At 41.2% G+C, this 21361-nt stretch overlaps 3 protein-coding genes across 5 annotated transcripts in view; 2 read left to right on the top strand and 1 right to left on the bottom strand.

The window, feature by feature from the left end:
* LOC145454181 (uncharacterized) overlaps window positions 1-1926 on the top strand; it is a 28420-nt gene extending 26494 nt beyond the window's left edge. For both annotated transcript variants that reach the window (XM_080332199.1, XM_080332198.1), the window contains one exon: window positions 71-1926. In XM_080332199.1, coding sequence (XP_080188325.1) covers window positions 71-1426 — 1356 coding nt within the window. In that variant the 3' untranslated portion in view covers window positions 1427-1926. The remainder of the gene's footprint in view (window positions 1-70) is intronic.
* On the bottom strand, window positions 1806-15051 carry LOC145454183 (acetyl-coenzyme A thioesterase-like). Of its 2 annotated transcripts, none has more exons than XM_080332202.1 (13): window positions 14893-15051; window positions 14376-14583; window positions 12509-12639; window positions 9433-9531; window positions 8678-8865; window positions 7795-7902; window positions 7111-7230; window positions 6882-7017; window positions 4779-4982; window positions 4265-4407; window positions 3917-4057; window positions 3181-3313; window positions 1806-2242 (listed from the first exon to the last, which is right to left on the bottom strand). In XM_080332202.1, exons 2-13 carry the CDS (start codon window positions 14530-14532, stop codon window positions 2117-2119), a joined length of 1686 nt encoding a protein of 561 aa, XP_080188328.1. In that variant the 5' UTR covers window positions 14533-14583; window positions 14893-15051; the 3' UTR covers window positions 1806-2116. The 2 variants fall into 2 exon arrangements, with proteins under 2 accessions (XP_080188328.1, XP_080188327.1); XM_080332201.1 differs by having other exon boundaries at window positions 14376-14535; window positions 14893-15049.
* Window positions 15052-18277: 3226 nt separating this feature from the next.
* Window positions 18278-19892, top strand: LOC145454512 (uncharacterized). The gene is made up of 2 exons (XM_080332501.1): window positions 18278-19079; window positions 19139-19892. The coding sequence occupies exons 1-2, from the start codon at window positions 18569-18571 to the stop codon at window positions 19612-19614; spliced, it is 987 nt and encodes a 328-aa protein (XP_080188627.1). The 5' UTR covers window positions 18278-18568; the 3' UTR covers window positions 19615-19892.
* Window positions 19893-21361: the final 1469 nt, after the last annotated feature.

Genomic DNA, 21361 nt, shown 5'->3' with positions numbered 1-21361 from the left:
TGACGTAATAAACCTGTATCAAGCAGAACGATTTGACTGTACAGTGTACAGTGTACATTTCACATTTCAGGACAGAATAAGCATAGATGTCAAGAAAAGATGTGACCTCACACCTGACTGTGTCGATTACAAGGACGAAATGGGTTGCAGTCCCTCGACTCACTTTTACTGTGAGGGAGGCGTCCCTCTATTCGTTCCGACGTCGAGGGTTTTGGACGGAAGGCAAGATTGTGAGGACAATTCGGATGAGTGTCCTCCGACAATGTTCCTCGAAAATCCCTTGTCTTCCCGCGAGCACTTGGTTGCAAACGCTTTTCTACGGGTGATGATTTGGATAATGGCGTTTGTCGCGATCATTGGGAATTGTCTGGCAATCATCGAGATGTACAGTTGTGCAAGAAACTCAAAAGACGACAATCCTCTCAGCATTTCGAATCGATTGCTCGTAAGAAATTTGGCAGCGTCTGATTCGCTGATGGGGATAGCTCTATTGCTTATTGCAGTCGAATCTGCTATAACATCGGGCAGCTATTGTAACTATGACAAAATGTGGAGAATTAGTCCGACTTGTACAGCTATAGGGGTGATGACTGTGTTGTCCAGTGAGGCATCTGTGCTAAGCCTTGTCGTGTTGACTAGCTTTCGTCTGCATGGGGTATTTCAGCCGTTTAAAAGTCGACACATCAGTCTCAAATGGGCTATCATTATGATCATTGGTATTTGGATTATTGCCTTGATCGTTTCCGTTATTCCCGTGTTACCTAACTTGAATCATTCAATGATATCCGGAATACTGACCAGTCCATCCAGATATTTTGCAAATACTGTAGTTACGTGGGAAGATTTCCGGGTGTTCGCTTCTAGAATAGGTACTTTAGTCCGTTACAATGATAACTCAAGTGTGATATCGCCGCGGTCGTGGAATGACGCTGTTGCATACTTGCGCGCAAATTATCCCAAAGAAGCGCCAGAAATCTACGGATTCTTCGGGTACTATAGTACGCACGGAGTCTGTTTGCCTCGTTTATTTAGACTACCCGGGACTCCGCCCTTGCATCCATTATCTCTTATTATTGTGTCTTTCAACTTTGCGTGTTTGCTATTCATAATAATTTCTTACGTTCTGATATACCGGAAATCAACAAAGAAGGCGGTCGTAAGTGATAAAAGCGAGCGCCGTGCGATATCCATGCAGAAAAAGATAACCGCTCTCGTCCTGACGGACTCATTCTGCTGGCTACCGGTCTGCCTTATGACGTTTATCGCACACAGTGGGGTTCCTCTGACCAGATCGGCCTACGCATTTGCAGCAATTATCCTCTTGCCTGTCAACAGTTCTTTGAATCCAGTGATTTATTCTCGAGGTTTCGCAGCAACGCGAAAGCGCTTCAAAAGTGCCGTCACGAAACGGCTTTCCTCGAATTGACATAAAATATGGATTACACTGGCCAACAAAATTTTTGTTGACTTCGACCCGACAGTTGTTTTTGACCAACTTTGGGGCGCTGCTATAAAAAAAGAATTCGGTTTTTCTCTATCACGTCAAGATTTTGGGTTCGGCACCCATCACATTGTCTCGTAATCCACATAAAAGTACCACTTTACATATAGTAACCCTCAACAACGCACAACGCGCTGTAGCTTTTTTGAATGAAGGGGAACCAGATTGACTTTTTATTATTGTAAAATTGAACCGCAGCAGTGTATGAGATTTTAGAAACCATTACCAGACTCCCTACTTGACTGCTATAATCGCTACCTGTTTTTGCCATGAGCAAAATCTTTATTTCATGCAGATACAACTGTGTAGTCAGAGTGTTTATTCTATTTACTTTGCCATACCACACTTTTTCTTGCTTTAGTTGGTTAATTTGACTTCAAGATGTTATTTTCACAAGAATACATTCATCAGTAGTCCGTACCAAATTGCGTGGAACGTGGAAGTATAAGGATAGAGTAAAAAGCTTTAAAGATTAAGGTGCATAAAATGGAATGAAAAATAGAAAATGCAAATTATACTTCAGTACAGATATCGGCATCGAAACCAGCAAAATTAGCACGTGACCAGGACAGATATTGCACAGAGAAAGCAGAAAATTTCACGAGATCTGCAATTTCATATCGAATCAATAAGATATTTTTCCATCTTCGAATATACCACGGAATAGAGTTTGCTGAAGCCAGCCACGTCAGAGGTCACATAGCGTACCATCTTCGGATTTGTTTCGTTGTAGTAAGATATCTGAAGAGTTTGGAATGCATTCACTGGTAAAATTAAAGGTGGGATTTCCATTGCTGCACGACATGCAAACAATAACACTAGGTGACGGCCTGCAATCCCATCTATAACCAAGCACAAGCTACTACCTACCCTACATTTACAAGTGTCGACAACGTTTGTAGATTACCATGATTTCAAAAGTGATTTTTAAATAAATAACACAGACATTACTTGCTCAAAATCGCTCCAAAATGCAATAGGAAGATCATAACCAGAAATCGGGATGAAACAAGGTCATCAAAAATACAGTAACTGGACAATAATAGAAGTAAAACAATTCCCAGAAAAATGGATGGGGTGAGTCTGAAATAGTGAATGCATATAGGCCAAGGTTCTCGGTAATGAGTACTGAAATGGCCAGCATCTACTCTCATTGATCACTTCTCAACAGTGGATAGTGAGATAGAAAGTACCAATACTTTTCAAAGTAATGAAGTAGTTCAGGACTACTTCCGGTCTTCCGTTTATACGGTTCCCAAGACAAACCATTAAGTTTTCATATTTTCGGTCTTGTCAAGTAGAAATTAGTATTTGGAAGGATTCGCATGACGTTCAACATTGTCACGGCAACGTGGCAATGTACGCCCCACACATGGCAATGTACGCCCCACACAAACAGATATAACTTCATTGATGAACAAAAAGTCTGTGACGCCCACCTCAATCTATTTCTTCAAACCAATCACTTGAGCACTTCTCAGACCTTTTGTTTACTACATCCTCGAGGTTTTAGACATGTCCTGAAAATTACCACTTCTACTTGTCATCGAGTAGAGATTTCTGGCCTTACTTCTGTTTGTACTTGAGTACCAACTACCAACAATGTACGAACAATAACTGCTATGACCACCTCCGCGTTTGCAAAGCTGTTTTTGAGAGCTTGTCAAACTGAACGTTACCTCGGTGTTTTGGCCAGGATCTTGATGGATGATGAAACCAGCACACGCAACTTCCATACGATTGTAGTTGTCGCCATCTTTGTTGTGATCATCTTCAGACACAACGGATCTCATTGCGATGATATAAGAGTCCCTGTATGTAATGAGAAAGCATGAAAAAATCCCACCCAAAAGTCATTAATTTCTACCATGCCACGCGTCGCTAGCTTTACAAAAACACAGAAAAAGATTCGATGAAGGACAAATATAAGAGAATGAAAAGATACCAGCAATACCACTAGGCCAAAGTGGTTGTTGGATGTATAGGTCCATACTTGACCATTTCGACACTGTCATATCTTTGTCATTACATTACAATGAGTCTTGTACGCTGTTGTGTTTCGAGCGGATGAATACATTAGAACCACTGATTGTGATTCCGCTTCCATCAGGATCCTTATGTGGCAAATAATAGTTTTATTTCAAAGCAAAATCATAAAGTTGATTGCAATAAGTATATTAATGAATAGACTGATGACAATACCTACACAAACTAATCGAGTAAAAGTAGCATAAGATAACACCTGCAAGTGTGATTGGCATATGGACACATCTTTTCATCATTATAACAACGAATATAAAATACACATAATGCTTGATAAATGTAGCAGCATTACTAGGATTAGGTATAAGACAGAACTGGATGCTTAAAATTGAGAATTTGGCGGACATAACTTCGAACGCATGACCACATTACCCTTTCCTAGTTGGTTTTCGGTGGGAATACAAAAGTATGAATTCGTTCTTCTTGTCATCATCATCATTCATTCCTGATCTCATCATCGTTCGAAAAACGCAATCGTCCTCGCCTATATCTTTAGAAAGCTTTTCGCAACTTCTGAAAATACAAAAAGCAGACATACTCGGTTAAAATGTCATGCACACACAGTAGCGGAAACAAATTTCCAAATCAACAGGAGGGCAGCCAGTAGCCTGCGTCACCGACCGTGTCTGTACCCTATGCTGAAACACGCCTCTTCATCATTTGCTCACTATTCTGTTGGCTATTTCAATTTCAAATATAACGATTGCAATTATGACATACATCATGAGAGGATCCCAATTTTTTCGCACAAGAGGATTGCTCAAAATGTTGAAGGCGTGGAAGTCGGTCACCCTGGAACTTGAGAGTTTCTTGCTGACTTTGAAAAACAAAACGCCGTTCTGCTCCCGCGTGCTTAATGTCAGCTGCGAAAAATTGAAACGTTGCCAGATTAAGTTTATAAATAAAGAAGTTTGATGTAATTCAGCAATCATCGCCCGTAGCTACCCTCAAAGACAGATGGTAATTGTGTTTTGGATGCTCTGCGTTCTCAGGAAAACATGGGCCTGGCAACAAAACTACCTGATCGTGATCCTAATTTACAAAGAGATTGAAACAATAATATATGAAGCTGCCATACGCCTAACGTTTCTTTTTCATTCAACAAATCACATAGAGGCTAAATAGTGAGAGTAAATTGTGAAAAAACAATCCAAATCAGTCACTTTTGCGCATAAAGGTGACAATAGGTTCGCAATTAACGCCATCAATCGGACCCAAATCCAAGTTTACTCACATTTTCGTCGTTGGAGACATTCTTCCAATCCGATTTGGATGCGAGATCGCTCAAGCAGCTGAGATTGTTAAGCCTCAGATACATGACGTTGCTTCTGTTCAACTTCACCGATAGCTTCTCGACCCTCTGGCTAGAGAGTATATACCTCCGGTCTAACCGAATTTTAGCTCTGGCGATTGCTTCGCGATGTCGTCGGGTACCGTCCTACAGCGAGAGTGTTGTTTATCAGACCAACATTCTATTACAGACACATCGACAGCAAACACATTTGTACACTAGGTCAGGCTACGTACATTTGAACATCGGTGCGACACATATACTTGAATCCATCATGGTCTATATGCGAGTTACGAATCAACAGGATTTACTAGCATCAACAACAGACAAAGTAAGAAATGTAGGTTTTCATGACAGAGCACATGGAACTATATACGGGCTACTTAACAGAAAGGAGATTATAACGCAAGGCGAATGTTATAGAGATCTCAAATCAGAAGACTGGTTTTAGAGTAACGATGCAGGCAGCTGTGCGGACTGTTTCGAAAGTCGGTAGTTGAATTTGAATCCACAATACAGTTACATTGATTTTGGAGAAAGACGTGCAGTGCACAACAGAGTCGGATCAATTAGGCCTACATTAATTCAGTTCAATTACAATTACTTCCTTGCATGTTTCAATTACATTAAAATTACTCAATGCTAAAAATATCAAATTACAATTACTCTTAAACATGTATTTAATTACAATTACTGTTAAACATGTAATTGGGTTGGTAGAGAGGTGGTCCTAGGCAACCGTAAGGGCGTAATTAACAACAATCTCAAGCTATTCATGGTTCATTCATGAAACCTAGAATACCATTTTATAAAAAAAAAACTCGAACGTATTCGAACTATTCCTAATCATGAGTAGGGGAGAGTAAGTAGGTATAGGCCACCATATCTTGTCAAGCTGTAACTTGCCCCAACTTGGTCCAATATTCTAATATTTCGGGACGGACAATCATTAGTTATATGCCTAACTATTACTAAAATACGCATGCATTTGGAGGTGACATCGAATTTTGTGATAATGCATCATTTTTGTAGATAAAAAAGTAGGGTATGAGGTATGGGCTGTTATCTGTATTGAATCAATAAATGCTATTCATTATCCTATAATCCCCAACTTTGTCACAGTTACCAACCATTTCGATATACTGATATAAAGCTAGTCTGGAAGTAGACAATTCATTCATTTCAATTTCTGTATTGATCATAACGCATAGCGAAGCCAGAAAACTGAAAATATGTAGCATCAAATCAATATCAATTTATGCTTCTTACGCCTCAACTGTCCCATCAATTTCAGATGTCACAGCTCTATCTCTTGTTAGAGTGGGAGTGCCAAACCATAAAACATTTTGGAGCATTTGATGATGTACTGCGCTAATAAACTTTTCACTTCATTAAAGACAGTGTTCGCAATCTATTTTGTAATCTTTTTCGTATGAGATTCATCCCCTGCTTTTTCCGGATACCTGTTTAATGTAGCTCTACCAATTTTTAACGGCCTACACACTCAAACATTATTTCTTTACACATTTCATGAGCTAAATACTGTCTGCATTGGTCCTGCAACATTTCAGTCAATCATCGCCAAGCAGCATTGTCAGCAACTTACATAAATAACCAGCAACTCCCGTTAGATGCAAGTTTGGTCAATATACGTAGGCATCTGCATCAGCACATGAAATCTCACCACACAAAGTGAAAATATTTGGCGACTAGTCAATTGACTTTAAAAATTCTAAAACGACTCGACTCGAGTCAAAATTTACATTGGCTAGAAGTGACTTGTGGCTGGGAGGTATTGACTTGATCCTGAAACGGACCGACGCCGAACTGAAAAAATGATGCAGTGCAGATTTGTACAAAGTACCAAACTAGTCACTTGACGATCAACTAAGTACCGGTGTTCTGAGTAGTTATAGTTGTGAATTTTGAAAAGTGACTAGTTCTGGTTAGGGTTCTAGTTGCGAGTTTTGCAAATCCTGTAGTTAATACAAACCTGTTGAATCAATAAGCTGGTGTCAAGTGTCAGTAAAGGTATTCGGTATCTACCTCGGTACCAGTAGGGTCAAGCAGTGGCAGAGTTAAGGTAGATTCAAATATGAAGAAGGCGCTGTTGATGTGTCTGATTTCGCCCATGTTTCCGTTTTCGCAGTTGTACGCTTCGACCCGGACGCCGACTTCTATACTGGAAGACAAAATATCTCAGTCCGCGTCAGGAGATTGGTAATGAATTTGATAGCCGACACCATGGCATACTAGGCACATGTAAAGTACCCACCTGTTTCGCGTGGCATGGTTTACAAGTGCTCTGAGTACTATTCTGTCACCGACTTGACTTGGACCGCGAAAATGTATCATGTCAACGGAACGTAATGCAATGGCGCCTTTTGCGAATCGACTGAAATTTGAAAAATTATAAATTCATTCTTATAATGCATAATGGCTGCGTCCACACACCGAACAAATCCCATGATGCAGTGTCACGAGTGTAAAAGTTGTGTTAGACTTTTCAACAAGTCCAATTAGAGGCCAGATATTTCATAAAGTCAAGGTGTGTCACTCTGATCAGCAAGGAAAGCGAAAAGGATGCAATTATGGAAACATATGCCATTATCCACATAAATTAGCAGTTCTGCTGAACAATGATTACAGTGATATCCCAATGCATGTGACTCATAATCGTATTGTCTTTTTAAATATTGAAAGTAAAAGCAGGGGGGAATTGAGTACCAGTGTCAAAGTAAAACCAATTCAGTGTGTAGCATATGCAGTTAGAAGTTGGAATATGAAGTATCTCGTAACTGATGACATCTACTAGACAAGGCAATCTACTGGGATGAAATTTCATTACGTTGCCAATGCCACAACTGTGTCGACCACAGGAAAAAATAACATACTGTCGTTCCATGTTCTAGCCCGTTTACGATGTTGACATGCTAAATAAAGATGACCAATTGCTTACACAGCGCTGATAGAGCTTATGCCTTCCATCCATTCCATGATCTGGCCACCGAATGTATTACCGTGGTGGTTGGCATGTTGCGGTAGCACAAGCTCAACGCTTTCCACCCTGCAAAATCAGCAAATATTATAAAGGAGGATTACTTGCACAACTGCGTACTCTACGGCTGGTCTCTTCACAATCGAATAACCTTGTTACGACAAGCGATTATTCATTCCGTCTTAGCTACCACGGATATCACACACCTATAGTGACAGGCTGCAACTATTCTGCGGACACGTGACTAAATCAGATTTGAGATATTTGCATCATAAGTTGGTAATATAGCATCGATAATATCTCAAAATATTTCCGATAAAATGAGAAAATAGGAAGCTGATAAAACGACTTGGAAAACAGTAATCCTTCAAATCAGACACCAAACTGGGTATAGGCTAAACTATGTAATGAAGAGGCATGCACAGTGGCACACTGAATATATAAATAGATAACAGAAATAGGACAAGCGGTGATGATGAAGTGACATGTATCGGCAGACAAAGTCAAATGTCAGGTCACGATTCTGTGATTTCGAACACAGTCTGGAGTCGTCATGATGAATTTGATTATTTTAATAATCCTGTCGAAGACTATACAATTTCCAGCCCAAGTGATATGTAACAAATACGGTTGTTGGCAGGGAATTGAAATAATAGTCCCCTATTATTAGTCCCTAATATCTAACCGGACTTATAATACTTCATCACAAGACTGCAACGCCTTAAGAATTATAGTCATCTTTCTCTTCTTACTGCCTTCACGAAATCCGTGATATCATGTTTGAGAAGGATCAATAAAGAATAAAAAATTGCAACTAAACACGCACGCGGGCAATCGAATTCACCTTGTGCAAAGGCCCTTCACTACTTTTCTGCGGATGTCGGACGCGCACGGATGATTTGAGTCTTCGTAACTATCAAGCAAAACTTTCATTGTTTTCGAGTGCGCTATTCTGACTCTCCTCCGTTCTTCGGCCAGCGTGAAGCACGCCTTTTCTGACGACGATTTAAATTGAAAAGGAGGCAGTTTGACCTGTAAATTATATATATACAATACTTAGAAATGACACAATGTACAATATGAAAATAACGTAATGCGTGTTTATATAGATTGATTATTCTGCAGTAAAGAAATAACATATTAACCGTGCTTACTCACACATAAAAATTTGACTTAAAACATTAAAGAGCGTCTCTTACGAAAGATGGTGGATTTCAATCATTTTTTATTGATATTGGAATCCTCTGTCATCACCGCAAATGAAACAAGACACATTGACATAGACAGATACTGTCAGCGTCTGTGCGGTTTGAGCTCAGCATAGCAGTGGATTCTCTTCGCTACTGTGGTTGCATGCGATAACCATTTAATGTTTCATGATTATGTCATTAAAAGTGTGTTTTGCATAACACACCTTATAATATTCCCAATTACAATGAATTCAATATCATTGACACTTTCTTTGCCTACAAAAATGTTTCCGACAAGCAAAACCGGCCCGCTTCTTACACAATATATTTTCACTGGAGTTGAATTTTTGAAAGAATTTATTCATACAGGTGTGGCGTAATAGCACGGAACGGAATATCTGTTGCTCACCTTTTTCCCTGCACCGTTTATAGCAACGAATGTCAAGAAAGCGCAGCAGATCAATTTACGGGTGCCGTCATCGTTTTCCTTTTTGACTTCCACTCCAACCTTTCAATAAACAGCACATGCTTCCATAGATTGCTTCTGAATATGTAGCCTACTAAACCACATCGTGCCAAAGTAATTGCAGGGGTAAGCGGTGCATTTTAGAGCGTAGGCCAAAATCAATACAAACACTAGTGAATATAGTAACGCGAGAAGCATCAAAAAGAAACAACAGGACGACGCATCCCGAATTTGCCCATGAAAAGTTTCAATGTGAGGATACGTCAGTCACAAGTAGGCCTACTCCTACTTTGCGTACTTGCACTACTTACTCAAGTGACTACTCCCACCCCAACTCAAACAGTTCTTGAAGCAAAGCAGCTTACTTTTTACAATATGGAATTAGTAAAGCAGGAAGCAGTTACTGGATAGGCTGGCATCACGATTATCAGTGAAATTGTCAGAATGAACAACGCAAAATACGCCCTGTATCACGATCTTCCATATTTTCAAATGCAGCCCAGTGAGCCCACCAATATCGACTACTCAAAGCTTGCACTGCTTTAACCAAATTAACTATTTAAAAGTACCAACGTCTCAGTGGTTTTCGGAAAATTCATTTTCTGCTTCTACTTGATGTAGTTTTGTCATGAGTTGGGAACTGACACTTCTACTTGTAATAAAGTAGGAATTTACGATATTACTTCAACACTTCTACAGGGATCAGTATTGTGCCAATGTGTCTTTGAGGTTGTATGCAATCCTGCCTCATGCGAACCTTTCGTGTGGATTAGAATTCACAGATAGACGTACAAAATGCGACCAAAGTACATTGTAATTCCAAAACTATAGCTGATTGCAGATGCCAGTGAATCCTACTTTTTAACAGTCTCAAATTTAGTCCAGGGTTCAAGCATGTGTGACATGAGTGCTCAGCTAGCTTCACGCAAACGATATTCAATGAATAAATAAACGGATGCTGACCATAATGACATTACAATGCCAGGCAAAGTCATTATGATGGCAGTTACGGGCATGCGCAAGCTGTTTCATCTACCATCTTACTGCTGATGGAGTTATAACCGTATCAAAAACATGGAAATGGAATCCAGAAAATGTACGATTGGTATTGATCAGGCGCGTAGCCAGCCGAAAAATAAGGAAGGGGTTTTAAAATAGAAGGGCGGGGTTTCGATGTTTTGCGAATTTATTTAATATAGCGTCAATTCATTAGGGTTAAGTACATGCGTAAATGACGATTATACATTATACAATCTCCTCGTGTTCGCGATTATACGCGTTTGATAAGCTTGTCGACGAGTCCGGAAGTACTGTTAATTAGCGACATCCTGATCTGTCGTCAACAATTAAATACCTGCGCTTATCAAAGCGTCGAACAATTAAATACGCGCGCTCATCAACGCAGCCTCGTCGACTATTTGCGCAAGTCGAAATGTCCGAGATTTTTGGGAATATGTGCCATAATGACGCCGATTTCAGGTGCTCCAAACCTGTCCTATTTTATAACTCAAGTCGATACACATATTCTGATGGTTATGTTTAAGTATTAGCGGAGATATATTACGCACGCGTCGCACATGTTTACGGACATTCGATGTCTTTCAGTTTCGCGATGTCACTCTTTAATCACAATCGCTAATCAGCATACAATCAACGGCATGGTCTCCAAGCCATCGAAAGATAGGAGCCAAACCATGCTAGGCCCGAGACGCGATAGTTAGGCTAGCGATGGAGTTAGGCAAGCGATGATCTATTGATATATCTTTCGTATCAGGCCTATTGCAGATGCGATTGTGTAGGCCAACCAATGATATCGTGCGCTTATCAAAGCGTCGAACAATTAAATACGCGCGCTCATCAACGCAGCCTCTGCGACGATTTGCGCAATTCAAAATGTACAAGTTTTTTTATGGAATACGGGCTATAATGACGCCGATTTCAGGTGGTTCAAACCTTACCTCTTTTTAGCCTTGACACACAGCTTTTGATGGTTATGTTCAAGTATTAACGGAAATCAATTACGCATACGTCGCATATGTTTGCGCACATTCGATGTAATTCAGTTTCGAGATGTCACTCTTTTATCACAATCGCTAATCAGCATATACTTAACGACCATTTTATCCGAGCCATCGGGAAATATGAGCCAAAGCATGGTAGGCCCGAGACGCGGTAGTTAGGCTAACGATATCTTTCGTATACTAGGCCGCTTGCAGATGCGGTTGTGTAGGTCAGCGATGATATCGTGCACACCGGGCCTATAGCAGATGAGATTATTCAAGCCAGCGGAACTAGGCTTGTTGGAGACGCGACAAATCAGGCTAGCAACTATTGCCGAGCACGCGGCAATGAATGACCTAATTTCGCAATCATCTCAGCGGATGATCGTGTCGCGTTACATTGTGCAGTGCATCGCGCACGGACGCTAATTGGCTACACGGCTTTCGCTAATTGGCCGCACTCAACACTGATAATACGACTTATTGAATTGCAACCGACCATTAGCGTCAGAACGATCATTTCAAAAGAAAGGGGTTTCGCGTTTGAGAAGGGGGTTTCACGCTTCTAAAGGAGGGGGTACCGACCCCCGAAACCCCCCCTCTGGCTACGCGCCTGGTATTGATGACGTGATAATTTCTAGTGCGGCTGAGAGGTTCAGAATGCTTTGCGTAGAATATCTGATAACTTGAAAAATGTCTCCATGTCACAACTCATTCCAAATTTCTCATACGTTGAGTCCGAGTGCAAGCAAGGCAGGCTGGTAGGAATTTCGTAACTACTCTCAGTAGTGAAAGCAGTATTGATTTAACTTATAAAAATAATATATATCTATTTGAAAGTATGTTGGCTTTAAAACACTTTACAATTCCAAATAACAAAGGTAGTGGTCGTGGGATTAGTTCATGGATATAGTAGTTCTCCACCGACCCCCTCTCACATTCGACAATTTAGATACAGTCATCATGTCGGCTTACGTTGAGAAATTTCCATGAATAGAATTGCATTTCCAAATCCCTACCTCCATGCTCGTATTAAAAGCTCTGTTCACTCCGCTAACCAGAGAGATTATTTCTCCCACGTGAACTTTATCTTCAAAATATAGATCGTCGACTGAAAGAGTGACGCAAGGGCGGCCGGCAAGTTTCTCGGCTGCGAAAGAAAATTTCAATATTAGCTCATCCCGCAATTATTCATTTCAATTTCTTCGGAATTTTATTATTAAATTTCTAACATATATTGATTCTATATTTACTAGGAATTCTGTGAAGAGCAAGAAAACACAGGTCTAATTTATTCTTCTCGTGTACCGATTACGCATTGAGATTTTGCTACAGTAGCTAGGCCCTACATCAGATCCCGCCTCTTACTTATTGATTTTGCCTGAACTTACCCTGGCATATGCATTCTGCTATCAGTTTTTGCTTCCCTATTTCCACAAATAGTCGGTTATCACTTAATTTTCAATTCTGTGTGCAAATGGAATTCAATGCAAGCCGGTGATAATGAGTAAATATATTATTAACATCTATAAAAATTACTATCTAAATACATACACTGTGGATGTAATTCAACTTGGCGGACACAAAACATTCTGTACTATATTCTTGTTGTCACACTGTTCATATATATTTACTTAGTAGGCTACTGGATGTTGACAGTAGCCTACTATGTGTTGTTAGCTATCATATAAATAACAAAATGAATACAAAGATATCTTATAGATCCACTACAGTACATAAGTTTCAACTTGATATTCACTGCATGAATATTTTGGATGCCTAGGGTATCAATCCAATAGGCCAGTGGTTCCCAACCTTTTTGGTTTCGTGGCCCCCTTGGCCGATATTTGAGCTAAAATTCCCCCCTATGAAAAAGTTGCCTGTGACTAAAAAAAGGTGCATTTTAACGCACAACCATTTGTTGACTGAGCAATTAATGGCTAAATATATTCAGATATGTACAAACTTTGTCGAATGCGGACCGCACTACACTTTGGTAAAGTACAGTTAAATTTGACCTGTTTATTTTTACCGGTCGCCGCTGAAAAATAATTCACCAAGTCCGCTTGCTATAGCCTTGAGTTGAATCGATGAACTTGGTATGTTTTTCACGTTAGCTCAGATGTTGGCTTAAAAAGTTAAACAATTACACCAGCGGCCTTGTGCTGAATTCAGCTTGAATTTTTCCTCCTTAGTTAGCAATTTGGTTGAGAGGCTGGCGCGGGCCCAACGAAATCATCTCGAGAGCCTCACTTTATCAGGGGGTGTAAACGTGTAATATCTATAAAAGGCATTTAAACATACACCTAGCTTAAAATATGCCAAAGAAACAGACCATTGTAAAGAACTAATTTCTACAACCCCAAAGCCAGATTCCCGCCAAAAAATTTCAAATTTCTCCCCAAGGGCTAAGGGGGAATTCCCCCCCCCCCCCCCGGTTGGGAACCACTGCAATAGGCCTACTAAGTGAATCACTTAGTTGATCACACTAGTAAACAAGTACCAGTCACAGATGACAAAACACGTTATCTACAGGCAACAACCAAACTTAGAGCTGCTGTGAAGAGCATACACACATAGTTAGTCAGTAACGAACTACTTCTACTTTTCAGATTGAGCCTACTTCAAGTATACTTTCCTACTTTCGCTTATGCGCTAATTCCTCCTCAAGTAGTTATGATTTTAGGCTACTTTTACTTCAGTGGACAGCTTTCAATTTTTTGGCAAAACTAGGCCTGGTGCCTGGAATACGAACCTACTTCACTTACTTGTAAATCGCTACTTCTTTCTACAGAAGTTGACGGCAATACTTCTACTTCTACTTGAGTACCGACGATGACTACTTTGACCAATTCTGCATACACAAATAGAGGTGCAAAAGATTACCTGCTAAACATGCAGATATGTCAACCCATTTCAACAATTGTCCAGAGCTTAGATGGCCATACTTGTTCAAATGTGTGGATTGAATGATTTTGCACATTTCAACCTTTGTATCTTCCGGAGTCTTGAAGTCCACATTGTAATTGGTGAAGTCCGTCATTTCATTTCAAAAAATATGAGTGTGCAGGTGTCACAGAGAATAATTCAACATCTAAATTGGGTAAATAAGGAATGCAGCAAATTCGAACCATAAAAAATATATTGTGCAGATAAACAGCCTGTTTAAAACAGGTGGTGTTAACATTACAAATCAAATAACCTCATCGACATTTGCAATAGAATATGTACCGTATGGGTACGGTCTATGCTCCCAGCCTGAAGTAGGTTATGATGTAGCTTCAATTGCAGTAATTGATTGCAGCAATCAGCAGCGTAGTCATTGTATTAGCCTGTAGGTAGGCCTATACAGCATACAGAACACGCGGGTAGCAGAATTCGATCGTTAAGGCAAATTACCTACCCTTCGTTTGACTTGATTCGGCGCAGTCTCCTTCTTCACTGTTGTGCATCGAATCATGCTAACGACGTAATATGCGATTGCAAACATTATCTATGCAAACTTTGTCAGCTGCACGATATCAAAGCTCGCCCGCGTACTTGGGTTACTTTGAAGTGCCGACGGCGACAACGGGAAAGGCGTCAACGACTTGAACTACGCAGCCGACGATGACGAAGAAACGAGATTTGCAGGTTGTCAGAGCATAGCAATTTACAGCGTAGCTACGCTGTAAATTGCTATGGTCAGAGATTAGTGGTTGACTCGACCCCTAGAGACACTCCTTTCTTCTTTACTTTAGAATTCATGTGCTCTCTCTGTATGTTGTAATGTGTGAAATGGTACATTCGTATATCGACCGTCAAAGCCCTAGAACCCGCTGGTCCAGTGGTTCCCAACCTTTTTCCACCCACGTACCATTTCGAGGTTTTCTGCAGTGCTCGCGTACCACTATAGATAACTAAGGTAAACCTTAGTTATCTATAGTACAGTGGTGGCTTTTGGGGTGGGCGAGGTGGGCGGTCGCACGCCCCCCCCCCTGGTCGAAGGGCTCCCCCTATTTGGATTTTGCGGTTTTTTTTTTCAAGGATAATGACAAATAAACATGGAAATCCGTGTACCAAGCAAGAACATGATTCCGTACAGATGTGTCAATCATCATCAAATCACTGCATTTGTTAGAAAAGTCCCGTATCCCGATGATCATCACGTCTCTGCATGCGGTAGAATTACTTATTTTTGACGTAGTCTAGCCTCGCACACATGCAAAATAGACGTGGCCGAATCCAGCACCTTGGCAACCCTTTGTGGTGGTGAAAGATAGAGAATAATAACCGCTGCAAAAGGGGGGTCGTACCCAGAAGTTACGGATAGATACTTATAGGGGGCCCCCATTTAGTTTCGCCCAGCCCCCCCCCCCCCCCGTTCGTAGGGCCACCACTGCTATAGTACCACGTTCATAATTTACGCACGCCAGAGGCGGTCAAAATGTTTCCACTGTGTTGAGCTGCCGAGTGCCGAAGGCAGCGAAACAAAAAAAAAACTGCCCCATTTTAAGGCGAATGAGATTTATGTAGTGGATCCATTTGGAATTCTTGTGGTCAAACATATTAAAACGGAATTTGGTTAGGTAAGAATCCCAATGCTTTACGACTATAGATCTCTTCCCCGTAGGCCGTCATTGGTGGGATTGCCCTACCCACGACGACGACCTTGCCACCACGACTACGACGGCTTCAAAAAACTCAAAATCAACCCCACCTGAACTAATACCTCCCTTTGGTCGAAGAAAACAACAACAGAATCTACTCGCGTACGACCTGGAACCACTGCGCCAGTCCCAAACCCATATTAGCGTGCAACACATGTCCAACATTTTTTCATCGCAATGCAAAGAACGGCACCGTCAACAAATTAAAGAGCGATTTTAACAATTCGTAGACTTTTCGACTCGATTTGTAGTTAGTGTACCGACATCTTCCTATCTTCTGATTGTAGCGCAGTTTTGTGATGTTTTTGTGGTATCGCAACCACGCAAGGACCATTGTTATGGTCATTGTGCTGCGTCCGTTGCGATTGTTTAGGACAGTGGTTCGCAACCTTTTTCGACTCATCGCCCCCTTTTCAAACTCCACACCGATCATCGCCCCCCCCCCCCCCCAAATATCGGGAACACAAAATTGGGCATACATACTGAAATCACCGGCGAGTTGACTAAGAAGAAAGATCAACTTTTCGGCTCGACCTCGAAATTACACCTTTCCAGCTAAATTTTGGTGAGTTGCCTAACAAAAAAGGTGATTTCTCCGACTTGATTCCAAAAGGACCGTAACAGCACTTCTTCACCCCCCCAAAAATACGTTGGTCTTGACCCCCTCCATAGAGCGGTAAACCCAACTTCTGCACCCCTCAGACCTAACTCCCCCGATATTTCTTTACTGCTACTTCTCAGCACAAATGGTTGGACTCTTTAGTAAAAGTTAGTCGGCTAAATTCGCGCGAAGCGCGAAAAATTTCTATCATTCATGATTGAATCGGTCAGTATGATCGGGAATTGAATATATATTACTGTTAATTTTTTATCCTCTCTCTGCTCATGTATTCAGATATACCGGTAAAGCTGAGTGAGGTGTCTTGGAAAATGTAGGGCCCGTAAATAATAATTGAACATATTCAGGCGGCCCCGTGGCTATATTGACTTCGTTACGTAATGACATTTCGTGGCCTGTCTGCTATGTCAAAAGATATTCAAATCGCCCATACGTACTAAACTAAATGACGCATACGATTTCAAATTGGTATTTTTGCACTGGCAATTAATTTTTCTCTGCGAGATGGCATTTTTCATGGGGTTCTGATTGGACAGGACAGGAACATTTGGCGCCAGCCATTTAGGCGCCTGTGAACAATTAGATATATATGTATATCGTATATATATCGAAGTCGGTCAGCATAAAGGTAGTCCTTTTCTGCAAAGGTTTTCTCGTTCTTGCACACTTCTCGGAGTCGCATGTTACTTGGCCTGAAACTTCATATGTCTTGGTGCGTCATGGTGTGATAATGGCTGACGCCGAGATGCCCATTTCTATACCTCATTCGTATTATTTTTTGGAGGAAGGGTATCCAATAAGTAATAAACATGTGACCACTAAATGGCGCGCAGCGCGAAATGTTTTTGAAAAAGTTGCCTAGATTTCCAAAATAATACTCTATAATTATTGTTAATTCAGGAAAAAATGTGGGCCCTCTTCGAGCTCGGGCCCCCCCCATCTCAATTGGGGGGCTTGGGTGTGGCAGTTACGGTCATGGACGCCAATATAGCCATTTCAACGCGCAATCGCCCCCCTATCGCCCCCTTCGTCCGTTTTCGCCCCCTATCGCCCCTTGGCTATTTTCGCCCCCCTGGACCGACAAATCGCCCCTGGGGGCGGTATCGCCCACGTTGGGAACCACTGGTTTAGAACAATGCCGATTTTCAGACTTTGAAGGCTATTTCGGGGTGGTTCCATTGCCTTGATGAAAATTTAATGCATATTATCAGAATGTAGCTTTCTAATAATATCAACGTTAATGAATTTGAGCGCTCGGGTCGTCATCTATGGGATTAGCAATTACGTTGCTATGAAGCGACGACAAATCTCCGGTGTAGCATCACTCGACCGTGAATCACGTGATGTGCATCTACCCGTAAGTTAGTTAGTTATCTATAGTTATCAATAGTCGTAGAGAGGTAATGTATAATTATAGATAACTAACCTACGTAGGTTAGTTATCTATAGTAAAATAAATCATCACAACCTTTTGCGACATCTCGCGGTTTCGAATTAGAAATAGTGACTGTCATGCATCCTCCTACTATAGAGTATGACTGGAGTGACGACTCGATTGTTCTCCCATTGTTAGCCGGCAGAATGGTCACGGTCAGATGGATGCACCCAAAACAGGATAGCTCAGTGCTTGTTTCAATGGCGTTCAAGGCGATTCTTCGTCTATTTCTTGAAGTTGCGTCGGTATTAGTTAGACAGTTCAACATTTAGGTAGCGGTGGCGAGTCGTTATGACTAGTGAATAATACCGTGTAGCCTCTGTTATATTTTTCGCCAGATTTAGATCATATTTCGTCACGGATAAAAATCGGTATCATGACTGATTCAGCTGCATCACTTTGGGATGACTGGGAGGGACTAACTGAAATGGAAATTGAAGAATGTTTCGAAGGACTCGATAACTGGAAAGGTGTGATTTGTGAGGAATGCGAAGCATCCTTTCCGACTGTGAAAGCTCTGAAAAAACATTACAAAAATCATAAAGTTCCCACCAGTACTTGGGATATATCTGAGGATGCTGTAATTGCTGTTTTGAAGAGGGCTTGTGTAAATAGCAAAAAATACTTTGAATGCGCCCCATCATTCGAGGAACTAGACGTGACCAAAGCTGTTGCATTGGTGAAACAACTCCATTCTGAATATTGCAAACTTGGTGTTGACGGATTTTATCAACATTATTCTAATATCTGTCACCAAGCTAACAAGTTGCTGGGTTTGCCGCAATTACCAGCTTCAGTATTACTTTTGAAGATGTTTGATTCTCTCGTGTGCGGTAAAGAACAGGATCCAATCGCAGAGATTGGAGGAGTCAACAGCAAGGAATCTGGTAAGTAAATAGCCTTTGCTACTTTGCCTTTCCATGGAAAAACTTTGACATGTTTTTAGACATACTTGAATATATTGGTGGAGTGCTTTTGGGAGCCATTTCTAAGCAAGCTAACGAAGCAATGGCCACATGCCTAACATCTGCAGCGCCATCGGGAAACCTCATTAAAGTGATGCAGAAGAAAGTCGGTGGATTGAAGAGCCCGTCTGAACAGTTTCATTGCATGGTTCTCCGCTTTTATGTTATCCACAGTAAAGAAATGGCAAAACCCCTGAAAAAGATCAATTTTTTCAGGGTACTTGACGCAATTCACTGTGATCCATTCTATAACAAATTAATTCATACTGAGTCACTTCAATCTGGCTCAGACCTAAATGAGGTTGAGGATGTCATGGGCAAGGCAATGAGACACTTGAATAACATCTTGTCTAACAATTTTGCAAAGTTTGCATTGCATGAGAAGCTAAAAAAGTCCTCCAAATTTTCCAAAAGTTTGCGAGATGGCTTGAAAAAAATGAACAATATGCTCTTTTAGTATGGTAGTTTTTTCTCTCTGTGGCAAATGCTGCCTATCCACATTGAGGTTCTCTACCTAAAAAAGGAAACCAATGCGTTGGTCGAAACCTTGACGTGGTGCATTGACTTACTACTAATGTCGACCGGCAGACGTCTTCCTGTGTTCTTGGCAATGACAACGTGTTCTCTTCAAGTGCGATTTTGCACACTTTCAAGGAGTAAGCTCTGGCTATTGTGAGTCGAGCTCAAGCAGAACATTACCATTACACAAGGCTCTTGTGCTAGTCATCAGGGCCGTAACAGCACTTCGTCAGCCCCCCCAAAAAAACGTTGGTCATGGCCCCCCCCCATAGGGTGATAAACCGCCCTCCCCCCATCACGTTGTTCGCTTTTGTCACGAAATAAGGGCCACAGTTTGGTGAGTCTACGCGAAGCGCGAAAATATTCGATAATTCATGATAAAATCGGTCAATAATATTGGGAATTGCATATAGGCCTATATTTCTACGGTATCAATTTCTTGTTCCCTCTGTTCACGTTGTCAGATTTACCGGTAGAGCTGAATGAGGTGGCTTGGAAACTGTAGGGCCCGTAAATAATAATTAAACATATTCGGGCGGGCGGCCCCGTTGGTATGACTTCGTTTCATGATGTCATTTCGTGATCTCCTGTCTGTTACATCAAAAAATACAGAATCGCCCAAATGTACTAGACTAACGACGCACACGATTTCGAATTGGTATTTCTTTACGGGCATACAATTTTTCCCTGCGGAATGGTATTTGTCTTCTGAGGTTCAGATTGTCAAGACAGGAACATTCGGCGCCAGTCATTTAGGCGCCAATGGACAATTAAACCTACATGCATTTTGCATATATAACGAAGTTTTCGGCCAGCGTAAGCGGGCAGTCCTTTTTGGCCGAGGTGTTCTCGCTGCCGATCGTTCTGGCACACTTCTTGGAGTCGCATGTTACATGTTCTAAAACTTTAAATGTCTCGCCGATATGTCCATTTCGATAAATCCTGCGTATTTTGTCTTGGGGAAGAGTAGGCTACCAAATACCTAAGAAAGTTGGCAACTTGAAATCGCACGCAGCGCGAAAATTTTTTGAAAAATACTCCATAATTTATGCTAATTCGCGAAATAATTTTGGGCCACCTTCGAGCTCGGGCCCTGCGCAATTGGGGGGTTTGGGGTGCGGCAGTTACGGTCCTGCTAGTCATACTCAAGTTTCTGCGGTTATCGGACAGGCATTATATAAGACTACAAGACAGTTGCAATATTATTTGTTATATTCATACTCGAGTTTCTGCAGTTAATATAGGACATATTTTCAATCAACGATATTGTGAATTGCATATCGGTTCCACTTGTTCACTTTGTAGTATTCTTCAGTCTTTCTTTCCATGAATTCATCTCATAATAGCCAATGCACACGAACCAGATATTCTATATCTTCCGTCATTATATTCATATACGTAGCAAACTCTACAAAGGATCGAAGCCACAATATCACATCAATCTCGTGAGAAATGTAACATAGGATACACAGTATTATTCACTAGTCATAACGACTCGCCACCGCTACCTAAATGTTGAACTGTCTAACTAATTCCGACGCAATTTCAAGATATACACGAAGAATCGCCTTGAACGCCATTGAAACAAGCACTGAGCGATCTTGTTTTGGGTGCATCCATCTGACCGTGACCATTCTGCCGGCTAACAATGGGAGAACAATCGAGTCGTCACTCCAGTCATACTC

Source organism: Botryllus schlosseri, chromosome 13 (assembly GCF_051294905.1).
Source record: "Botryllus schlosseri isolate E-star chromosome 13, Bs_hap1, whole genome shotgun sequence".
NCBI classification, from domain to species: domain Eukaryota; kingdom Metazoa; phylum Chordata; class Ascidiacea; order Stolidobranchia; family Styelidae; genus Botryllus; species Botryllus schlosseri.
This window is presented reverse-complemented; position numbering and strand designations above follow the sequence as displayed.

Bases quoted from the DNA above. Each gene is read 5' to 3' on its own strand.
- LOC145454512 (XM_080332501.1), top strand. From the start codon at position 18,569: ATGACTGATTCAGCTGCATCACTTTGGGATGACTGGGAGGGACTAACT. The intron at 19,080-19,138 runs GTAAGTAAATAG...ACATGTTTTTAG, and splicing joins AGTCAACAGCAAGGAATCTG to ACATACTTGAATATATTGGT.
- LOC145454183 (XM_080332201.1), bottom strand. From the start codon at position 14,979: ATGTTTGCAATCGCATATTACGTCGTTAGCATGATTCGATGCACAACA. The intron at 12,640-14,375 runs GTAATCTTTTGC...TTTCTTTCGCAG, and splicing joins CATATCTGCATGTTTAGCAG to CCGAGAAACTTGCCGGCCGC. The intron at 7,903-8,677 runs GTGAATTCGATT...CTGATTTTGCAG, and splicing joins GTGAAGGGCCTTTGCACAAG to GGTGGAAAGCGTTGAGCTTG.